At 55.9% G+C, this 11245-nt stretch overlaps 1 protein-coding gene and 1 non-coding gene across 2 annotated transcripts; both read left to right on the top strand.

Annotated features, from left to right (window-relative positions):
* Positions 1-1231: 1231 nt before the first annotated feature.
* On the top strand, positions 1232-6709 carry PTGES2 (prostaglandin E synthase 2). Its single transcript, XM_068978376.1, has 7 exons — positions 1232-1501; positions 2766-2963; positions 3647-3705; positions 4069-4218; positions 4482-4682; positions 4974-5091; positions 6088-6709. Exons 1-7 carry the CDS (start codon positions 1232-1234, stop codon positions 6208-6210), a joined length of 1119 nt encoding a protein of 372 aa, XP_068834477.1. The 3' UTR covers positions 6211-6709.
* Positions 6710-10956: 4247 nt separating this feature from the next.
* Positions 10957-11029, top strand: TRNAG-CCC (transfer RNA glycine (anticodon CCC)). The gene has a single exon. It is a non-coding gene; the product is annotated as a tRNA-Gly (tRNA).
* Positions 11030-11245: the final 216 nt, after the last annotated feature.

Below are 11245 nucleotides of genomic sequence, written 5' to 3' on the forward strand. Positions count from 1 at the left end.
TCCCGAGGCTGCCTGCTGAGAAGCCTAGGCGATGGAGGCTCCAGCCCTTAGCTTGGGTGAAAGAGCTCGACAGAGGGGCGGGACAGCTCGGAACCCCCCATTCTGCCCCATCTTACCCCTGGGGACCTGGGCAAATCGGCGACTCGGCACCTCCGGCTGGGCGAAATCCGAGACACAGGGTTTCTAAGGCCCCACATGTGTATGGAAATTTTTATGGTTCGGGTCACAGAAGAAACAGTGCATCGACGCGGGAGGGCAGAATAAAAAATCCTGGGGGCGGGGGAGGCGGGGTGCGGAAATCCCGAGTCAAGGGCGTTCACCTGCTACTTGTCGGGATGGACAGTTTCTGCGGCTCTCAGGGACCGGATGCCACGACGTTTTCCCTGATACTGTGAAGGGTTCAGTCTCTTTCGATTGGGTGCCTGTTATGGGTGACACTAAGGGCCACATATTAAAAAGCAGAGATATTATTTTGCCAACAAAAGTCCGTCTAGTCAAAGCTATGGTTTTCCCAGTAGTCATGTATGGATATGAGAGTTGGACTATAAAGAAAGCTTACCGCCGAAGAATTGACGCTTTTGAACTGTGGTGTTGAAGACTCTTGACAGTTCCTTGAACTGCAAGGAGATCCAACTAGTCCATCCTAAAGGAGATCAGTCCTGAATATTCATTGGAAGGACTGATGCTGAAGCTGAAGCTCCAATACTTTGGTCACCTGATGCGAAAAGCTGCTCATTGGAAAAGACCCTGATGCTAGGAAAGATTGAAGGTGGGAGGAGAAGGGGATGACAGAGGATGAGACGGTTGGATGGCATCACCGACTCAATGTAGACGAGTATGAGTAAACTCCGGGAGTTGGAGATGGACAGGGAGGCCTGGCGTGCTGCAGTCCATGGGGTTGCAGAGTCGGACGCGACTGAGCGACTGAACTGAACTGAGGGCTGCATGCCTGAGTTCCTGCATTCGGCTCCGGGTCACTACCGAGACCAGTTACGTCTACACTCTAGAAGCCGGCGGCAGTTAGCAGACATCCTCAGGTGTTTCTTCGGCTCTGATGGATGTTTTAAAAGTTGGGCGCCGGGGACTCAAGCTCAGTCCCACGAGGGCTGCCCCCGCCCCGCTTGGCGTCACCGTCACCCCTGGCAACCGGCTGGCCCCGCCCCTTCAAGGGGAACCAGCGCCAAGGCAGTCTTTGTTTCTCGCGCCCTTCCGCGGCGCCGGCGGAGCAAACATGGCCCATGCTGTACGGGCTCTGTGGCCCCTCGGGCGCGCTCTGGCCTGGAGGCTGGGCGATCGGCCGGCGGTGGGACTCCACGCGCATAGCCGGGCCGGGTTCACCGGGGCAGCGGGAGGCTCGGGCCCCGCCGCTACGGCCCGCAAGGGGGGTCCACGGCTTCTGGGGGCGGCGGCGCTGGCCCTGGGTGGCGCCCTGGGACTATACCACACGGCGCGGTGGCACCTGCGCGCCCAGGACCTCCGCGCAGAGCGCTCGGCCACACAGGTAAGCCCGAGGTAAGGGCTTGGGTAGCAAGCCGCGCAGGTAAGGACCGAGCCTTGGGTAGGGGCCCTGGGGTGAGCGCGGAACCTCGGGACTTCTGGGAACCGGCGGCGTCAAAATCACCTCCTCTGTCGCCTCTTGACCTTGAGCGAGTGACCTGGTTTTAAGCCCTCCAACCCTCAACGTCCTCATCTGTGAAATGGAGCCTTACTGATGCCGCTAAGTGGAACTGCCTCTGTTTTCAAGTCGTTTTACAAACGTGTTTTAAGACTTTTTAATGGGAAGATTTGGAAATAACTGAAAAGGGAAAGTCTTTTGCACGGTTTATCACTTTCCAAACATTTTCCGCCTCCCTCCCCCTGTCTCCAAATCCTGAGGTTGTGTATTTATTAGTATTATTAGTGTTCTGTTTTTACGAAACGATGACTGGTAGATTCCAGGCCCTGAGATGAGGAGCAAGGGTATGTCCCCCCAGGCAAGGGGATGGCCCAGCTGCCCTTTGCTATGCTTTGTGCACAGCGCCAGCCCCGCCCCCACCACACATCCACAGGCGCCCCTTTCCTGAACCCCTGGGAACAGGATCGGATAGATGGGGAGTGGAGTTCTCTGTGTCTCCCTGCCCACCCACCTCCATGGCCCAGCCTCAGTCTCCCATCTCTGAACAATAGGGGAGGGGGACCGCAGCTGTGACTTTCAAACTTGAGTATGCGGCAAGCTCACCTGGGGCTCTCCTGCTCTATGAAGGCCAGGGGCCCAGATACCACCCTCTCCTGTTGGGGCTTTGTACATGAGTTTGTGCAAACTCTGGGAGATTGTGAAGGACAGGGAAGCCTGGCGTGCTGCAATCCATGGGGTCGCGAAGAGTCTGAGCGACTGAACGACCACCACTCGGAAACGCTGGGCTCTGCCCCCTCATCCAGATATGCCTCGGGTCGAGGGAGTAGGGGTGGGCACTCCCAAGTTAAAACAGTTGCGTCTGGGGCGCACTCACCTGACAGTGTCTGACATTCCCTTGGGACCGGAAGGAGCAGAGAGATGTCTATCTAGCATTGGACAAAGATGAGAAGATCCCTCCTACACAGAACAGACTTTCTGCCGGGGGAGCCCCCTGGATGGGCGCTTGAGCCTGAACTGTCTTCTGCAAGAGCCCTTCCCCACCTCCCCGCCACCCATCCCCCATTCCTCGCGAAGTTCTCAGAGACACCCTGGAAAACTCCCCTGGGAAAGGTTTGCAGCTTCAGAAGTTCCTTCTCTGCTTCTTGCCCAGCTCTCCCTGTCCAGCCGCCTGCAGCTGACGCTGTACCAGTACAAAACGTGTCCCTTCTGCAGCAAGGTCCGCGCCTTCCTCGACTTCCACGCCCTGCCCTACCAGGTGGTGGAGGTGAACCCTGTGCGCCGGGCTGAGATCAAGTTCTCCTCCTACAGGAAGGTGCCCATCGTTATGGCCCAGGAAGGAGAGAGTTTGGTGAGCCTTGGGGAGCTGCCCCCTGCCCCAGTGTCCTGGGTTGTCCTGGAACACCCCTGAGATGGGCTCTGCTCTGCAGCCCTGGGGGGAACGTGGGCTCTTTGAGTTTCTGCTGAGGATTATAAACCAGTGAGTCTAAGGGAGGCCGAGCGCCACAGAGCTCAACAACGTGGGTTCTGAAGTCTGGGTGGACTGGGTTCAAGGAGGGACTCAGCCACTCCCTGGCTGTGTGACTTAGGACCAGTCGCTTAGCCTCTCTGACTTGGCTTCATTGATCAACATAGAACCATACCCTCCGGGGTGTAGGACTTGGCTTCTACTCTGTAGCTTCTGAGTCTACCCAGCCCCTCAGAGTCCAGGAGGCCACCTGAGTGAGGGGGCAGGGCTCAGATCCTGGGTCCTTCCCACCTCCTCCTGTCCATTAGCCACACTTTGTCTCCCTTACACAGGACAGGCTTCCCTGATAGTGGGGACTGCGACCTGTGGGGAGGTAGAACTCAGTGAGCATCAGTTTTCAGGGCAAACCCCCAGGGACAGGGACACAACACCCAGGATCCTTCTGACCAGTTCCTGACTGTCTGGGTGTCAGGACTGTAGAAGAGCCCCTGGTGACCCGGCCAGTGGCCAGTCAGCCAGTCCCCACTGCCCTTCCCAGCCCTGATCTAAACCATCCTCTTCTCCAGCAACAACTGAACGACTCCTCTGTGATCATCAGCGCCCTCAAGACCTATCTGGTGTCAGGGTAAGGAGCCCCTGCGGTCCAGGCTGGCACAGTCTCATGCCCTCTCCTGTCTCAGGGAGGCCTCCCCTGGGCTCCTCCATGGGAGTGGGGGTGGGGCTGCAGCTTAGATTTCCAGAATGGGTTGTGGGTGTCACTCTGAGATCCCCCACTTCCTCTCCTCCATGCATCTCCCTCTGTCCTGGAGGTGCTTCTGGAGTCTGCCCCAAATTCCTCTTGCTGCAGGATCTCCTGTGTCACCTACAAGAGGGTGGGACGCTTCTGCGGGTTGACTCAGGTCGGGGAGGTATTATTCATCCAGAGGAGGTGAGGGCTTAGTCTCCGAGGAAGAGGGAGTCGGGGTAAAACTCTAGATGTCTCCCAAAGGCAACCCCTGGCGGACATCATCACCTACTATCCACCCATGAAGGCGGTGAACGACCAGGGCAAGGAGGTGACCGAATTCTGCAACAAGTACTGGCTCATGCTGGATGAGAAGGAAGCCCAGCGGATGTATGGGGGGAAGGAGGCCAGGACGTGAGTGGGACCGGGGCTGGCCCTGGGGATGTGGGGAAGGGGTGGTCTCCCCACTGAGGGGACCAGGCTGAGCGAGATGCTGTAAGCCATGAGGACTGGGGCTGGGCCACACGGGACTGAGTCCCCTTGTGCCTCCCCCCGCCCTGGGCGCTCACACAGGAAGCCCACCAAGCCGGCCCTCTGCCCCCCTTGCCTGCAGGGAGGAGAGGAGATGCTGGCTCAGGAAGCCCACCTGGCCTGCTCTCTGTCCCCCTCTCCCACAGGGAGGAGATGAAGTGGCGGCAGTGGGCAGACGACTGGTTGGTACACCTCATCTCCCCCAACGTGTACCGCACGCCAGCCGAGGCCTTGGCCTCCTTTGACTACATTGTCAAGGAGGGCAATTTCGGGACCGTGGAGGGCGCCATGGCTAAGTACATGGGCGCAGCTGCCATGTACTTCATCAGCAAGCGGCTCAAGCGCAGGTGATGGTGCATGTGTGCGTGTGTGGGTGGGTACACGTGGGTGCACCTGGGGGCTTCCCATCCCCCAGCATTAGCCCATCTGAGACTCAAACCCCAAAACTCCTGATGGCCTCCCCCAGCCCAGGGGAAGCAGGGCTGGCCTTGGAGTCCAGTTCTGGGCCCCTGTCTTGTACCTTCCTCGGTCCCCCTTGCCCGCCCCGACAGCCGTGCTGGCCCCGGGCCTTCCCATGCTCCCCACCTGTGTCAGGGTTTGGAGTCCCCCTGATGGACTCCTTGTCCATCCCTGCCCAGGCACCACCTCCGTGATGACGTGCGGGAGGATCTCTACGAGGCTGCCAACAAGTGGGTGGCAGCTGTGGGCAAAGACCGGCCCTTCATGGGGGGCCAGAAGCCGAACCTGGCAGATCTGGTGAGTGTGGTGATGGCAGGGGGTGCACATATTGAAGGGTCTCTCCTTGGGGGCCCAGGCTGGGAAAACCCAGGCGTGAGCAATACCTGCATCTCACAGTTCCTCCATCCCAGGGGCACCTGGCTTCACTGATCGTCAAGGGCCTAAGGGAAACGAGCGCTCCAGGCTTCTACCTAGCAAAAAGTACTGCAACAGGGTCTTGTGAGCCTGACCTCAGTGCCAGTCCTTGAAGTAGTTCTGCCAGGGTAGAATATGTGGCTTGCAAGGTTCAGGTCTTGGAGTAGGTGATGGGGTGGGTCCCCTCTTCTAAAATCTCAGGAACTGAGGGTGGGGAAAGGGCATTTTCTCAAAGGAAACTCTGAGTCGGGGGAGGGGGGTGGTTTGTTGCCCAGAAAAGGGGATGTAGGTGCAGGACAGGCAAAACCCACAACCAGCCCACACCCTTCATTCAAAGCCCCACGTGCAAAGCTGGCCCATTAGTGGGTGTCTCGCTAATCCTGCTGACCACGCCGGTTCTATCGCTGATCCTGTTCCTGATGCCGGTTGTCTTGCTGTTCACACTGCACTGTTTGCTGAACCCAGGGGAGACAAGGCACGAGCTGAGAGGCTGGAAGGAAGCTCAGGGAGCTGTAGGAACTGCAGACGCGGTTATTCTCTCCTGGCTGGCGCGGCAGCCGTAGCAGCAGACATAACATAAGCTCACATAACACAACACAACCTCAGGGGCGTTCCAGGTGGAGCTTGTATATACTTACAGAACACAAGTAGCCCGTGGCCCAGTGAGCACCTCGTGAGGCTCACGCGCAGTGCTGTAAGTGATCTTGGCCATTACATATGGATTATTCACAAAACATGCGGCGAAGGCGAGAGGGTGTGGGGCTAGAGAGCCTGACCACCCATCTTGGCGAACTTGCTGTTTCCCTAGAGTGGGTCATGGGGCTCTCAGAGAGGGGAGGTGATGGGCCAGTGTGGACACCCCTCTGTATCCACCCCCAGGCAGTCTACGGCGTGCTGCGTGTGATGGAGGGTTTGGAGGCCTTCGACGACCTCATGCGTCACACTCACATCCAGCCCTGGTACCTGCGGGTGGAGAAGGCCATCGCTGAGGCCCCCCAGTGAGCTGAGCCTCGTGATCCCTGCCAGGGGGCGGGGGCGGAAACAGCAGAAGATGCCGGCTGTGAAGGACCAGGGCCGCTGGGCCAGCACTTGGCGACGCTGAGACACTGTGCAGCGGGGGCAGGATCATTCGGCCTCTTGTGCATCCCACCCTGGCAGCCCCCTCGCTTCTAAAACTGGACGTCTGCTGTGGCCCTGGGGGACAAAGCCCAGACTTGGTTTCCATCCACAGGGCGTGGAAGGCTACCTCCCTCCACACCAGCCCCAGGGGCTGACCCTCCCCGACTCCCTCCTGGGCCTCCCTACTCTCAGCCTTCTCTGGGGCTCTTGAGGCTGCCCTGTCTGTGCTGCGTGGTGGGAGTCAGGTCGGGCTCCTGCCCTGAGCGAAGGAAGCAGGGACCCTTTGGTTTTGGGAGACCCTGTCCTTGGCTCCCTCTGGGTCCTGTTCCCAGGTGCCCCCGCCACACACACACTGGGACTGTATATCATATTTGCAATAAAGAAAAGGTTTGCGGCTCCCCACGTGGTGGCACTGTAGTGGAGGTCAGTGCAGGTTAGGGAAGGCCGCCCTGGCAGTTAATACTATTTGTCCAGGGCTTAGCGAGGGTCAGGCCTGGGTGAAAGGCTCAGCGTGCTTTGTGTCCTGGAATCCTGTGTTCGTGGCCACGAATGCTCAGCAGGGAGGTGCAGAGATGGCCTGGGGCACGGGTCCGGTTTTGCTCCCCACGGACTGTGGGACTCTGGGCAGGGCAGCGGCACCCCTCTCTGATTCTGAGTCTCCTCCTCTGTCAAGGGGGCTCAAGGATGGCCCCCACCTCCAGGGACAGTTGTAAGGGCTCAACCACAAGACCCAGGTCAGTGTGTGGAAGGATGCCCGGCTCAGTGGGGGCTGGAGTTGTTCCAGTCCTGCTCTACAGACCAGGAGACCAGGGATCAGAGGACGCGGGGCCCTTCGAGGCCCTCTGGCTGTGGATGGCCACCCAGGGCTTCAGTCTCAGGCCTGGGACTTCATGGGATGGACGGTAGGACAGGAGTCTATAGAGAGAAACGACTCTGGGAACGAGGAGGGGCTGTGGGGTCCCTGCTCTCCTGGTTTCAGCAGATGATGGGCACGCTGGTCCGCCGAGGTTGCCCTCCAGAGGCTGGACAGACAGCCAGTGAGCTGATCACTATGTGCTGGGGCCTTCCTGTCAGGGAGTGATGGGCCAACTCCCTCAGACCCCCCAGGAGAGTTTAATTTTCTAATTTTTTTTAAAACATAGAAATAATGCATGGTCTTTGTATTAGCACACGTTCAAATAAGGTTGGTGATGGACAGGGAGGCCTGGCATGCTGCAGTCCATGGGGTGGCAAAGTCAGGCATGACTGAGCGACTGAACTGAACAGATGAGGCGGCACCAACCTTAAGCCCTCCAGAGGCAGACCGCGCCACGTGGGGAGGTAGTGGCCCCAGCTTCTGCAGTGCTGCCTGCTACCTGCTTGCTTTGGTTCCCGTTGTGAGCATCTGCCCTTGTAACACTGGCTGGGTCTTCGCGTCTGCGGAGTGCTCCTGTGGGAGGAAGGAGGGAAGCTGAGGCCTGAGGTCACACCCCTGAGGGATGAGGAGCCACGGGAGCCGCCTCTGAGGGGCCAACAGCCGTTTAGGTCTCCAGAGTCACCGTCACTGATCGGCTTTTACGTCCCCAAGGGGCCTGTGATGGCCCTAGAGCCTCCCGCAGCAGGGCAGGAACTAGGCCAGGGGCGCCATGACGCGCTGGGGGAGGCCTTCCTATATCCCTTCCCCTCCCCGCTTTCCTTCTCTTCAGTTCAGTTCAGTTGCTCAGTCGTGTCCGACTCTTTGCGACCCCATGAATCGCAGCACGCCAGGCCTCCCTGTCCATCACCATCTCCCGGAGTTCACTCAGACTCATGTCCGTCGAGTCCATGATGCCATCCAGCCATCTCATCCTCTGTCGTCCCCTTCTCCTCCTGCCCCCAGTCTCTCCCAGCATCAGAGTCTTTTCCAATGAGTCAACTCTTCGCATGAGGTGGCCAAACTACTGGAGCTTCAGCTTTAGCATCATTCCTTCCCAAGAAATCCCAGGGTTGATCTCCTTCAGAATGGACTGGTTGGATCTCCTTGCAGTCCAAGGGACTCTCAAGAATCTTCTCCAACACCACACTTCAAAAGCATCAATTCTTCGGCGCTCAGCCTTCTTAACAGTCCAACTCTCACGTCCACATATGACCACAGGAAAAACCATAGCCTTGACTAGATGGACCTTAGTCGGCAAAGTAATGTCTCTGCTTTTGAATATACTATCTAGATTGGTCATAACTTTTCTTCCAAGGAGTAAGCGTCTTTTAATTTCATGGCTGCAGTCACCATCTGCAGTGATTTTGGAGCCCCCCAAAATAAAGTCTGACACTGTTTCTACTGTTTCCCCATCTATTTCCCATGAAGTGATGGGACCAGATGCCATGATCTTTGTTTTCTGAATGTTGGTCATGGTGGAGAGGTCTGACAGAATGTGGTCCACTGGAGAAGGGAATGGCGAGCCACTTCAGTATTCTTGCCTTGAGAACCCCATGAACAGTATGAAAAGGCAAAATGATAGGATACCAAAAGAGGAACTCCCCAGGTCAGTCCGTGCCCAATATGCTACTGGAGATCAGTGGAGAAATAACTTCAGAAAGAATGAAGGGATGGAGCCAAAGCAAAAACAATACCCAGATGTGGATGTAACTGGTGATAGAAGCAAGATCTGATGCTGTAAAGAGCAATATTGTATAGGAACCTGGAATGTCAGGTCCATGAATCAAGGCAAATTGGAAGTGGTCAAACAAGAGATGGCAAGGGTGAACGTCGACATTCTAGGAATCAGTGAACTAAAATGGACTGGAATGGGTGAATTTAACTCAGATGACCATTATATCTACTACTGCGGGCAGGAATCCCTCAATGAAGAAATGGAGTAGCCATCATGGTCAACAAAAGAGTCCTCTTCACAGATGGCCTTTTCCACGTCACCCACCCAGAGTTACTTGGTACTTTTCCAGCTGTTCAAGGAGGCTGGCTGGCCTTTCTCTGTCTCAATCCCAGAATCACCAAAGGGAGTGTTGGATGTGACCTGCTTGGGATAAGGCGGCCACCTTCAGTCCATGATGCTGTGGCCCGAGGAGGGTCTCACGTCTCACAGCCCCACCCTGTGCTCCCTACCTTTTCTGCTCCTCCTTCTGTATCCAGTGATTGAGTCTCCCAGCCTTGGCTTCCTCGGGAGGCCTGGCCTAGTTAAGGAGACCCTGTGGTGCAGGCCAGACCCCAGCTGCGCATCACCACCCCTCTCCTCGTGTTCACAGAGATGTTTTTTTTCTGACCTTGAGTTTCTCAGAGGGAAGATACGGTTAATGACAAAGCAGCCATCCTTCGGATAGGGGCCTGACTCCTCACTGGGGTTCATCCCTGAGGTTGCTGCAGGCAGAGAGCCTGTCCATACCCTCCTACCCTCACCCACCTCCACTAAATGGTCACCTTGATGAAAAGTCCAAGTTCCTTGGACTTTTAGAACCACTGATTAGAAGTTCCCTGTGACAGGGACTTCCCTGTAACCGGGACTTCGCTGTGACGGGGGCTGGATAATGGCCAGTCAACGTAAGGCCACCAATGGAAGAGGCCCCGAGTCCTGCTTCTGTCAGAGTGTTCCCCCCAGAGGTGACAACCTTGCCTCAGTCACCTTTTCCCATAATCACCAGAGGGCCGTAAGAGGATGCAAAGTCTAGAGGAGCAGGTCACAAGGCCTGGTGCTGCCACCTTGTGGCCAATTCTGGGATTGCATCTTTGGGCCATCTTCCTTCTTCGAGGACTCTTGCCCATCTGTAAAACGGGCTTCCTGGGTAGCTCAGACGGTAAAGACTCTGCCTGCAATGCAGGAGACCTGGGTTTGACCCCTGGGTAGGGAAGATTCCCTGGAGAAGGGCATGGCAACTCACTCCAGTATTCATGCTGGGAGAATTCCATGGACAGAGGAGCCTGGTGGGCTGCGGTCCACGGGGTCACAAAGAGTCGGACAGGACTGAGCGACTAACACAACACAACAAAAGTGGGGTTAACATGCAAGGGTCTGAAGATGAACGGGTAGGGAGAGTCACGCTTCTCAGGGGAAAGAACTGCAAGCCAGGAACCCTTGCCTCATTTTGGTCAAGCTCAGGTCATGGCGAGTGCCCTGTGGCGGTGGTGGCAGCAGCAGGTTTGAGGTGGGAACTCTGTGGCCTTGGGCAAGCCCTTGGAGGTCAATTACCCTTCATGAGGTTGTTGTAATTGTGGATGGGAAGGTTGCACAAAGTTGATGTGCCCTGTTGATGGGTGAGGGATGTTTTTCTGCAGCCGGTGAGGTTTGCTGTTTCTTCTCAGAGCACACTCCAGCTATGTTTCCATCTGGGCTGAAGTTCACAGCTGAGAGCTACTGTTTCCAGACAAGAGCTCCAGGAAGTAAGAAGGGGAGAGTCGTGAGACTGTGCAGATCGTGAGACTGTGCAGATCAGGAGGACTCCCCAGGGAGAGAGAGCCACAGCAGAGGCTTTAAGGATTAGGATTCTGGGTTGCTTTTTTTGTTAGATTGTTAAATTTTAAAATTTCATTTTTATGATACAAATAACAGTGTATTGTGCATAAACAGATCTTGCAGAGAAGCAAAAATATGATACCAATTATTTATAGACCCATCACTGAGATTTAAAATTTTAAAAACAATTTAAAAAATTCAGGGGGCTTCCTTGGTGGTCCAGTGGCTAAGACTCCTCACTCCCAATTAGGGAGGCCCAGGTTCAATCCCTGGTCAGGGAACTAGATCCCACATGCTGCAACTAAGCGTTCAAAGATCCTGCATGCCACAGTGAAGATCCTGTGTGCTGTAACTAAGACACAGCAAAGCCAAATAAATAAATATTTTAAAAAGAAATACAATAAGAAAAACTTAAAAACTTTTTTTTTGGAGCCTTCTAGTTATCTTTTTGTAGGCTGCATTTACTATGTGTATATATAGAGAGACATATAAAATAT

This window comes from Capricornis sumatraensis, chromosome 1 (assembly GCF_032405125.1).
Source record: "Capricornis sumatraensis isolate serow.1 chromosome 1, serow.2, whole genome shotgun sequence".
NCBI lineage: Eukaryota > Metazoa > Chordata > Mammalia > Artiodactyla > Bovidae > Capricornis > Capricornis sumatraensis.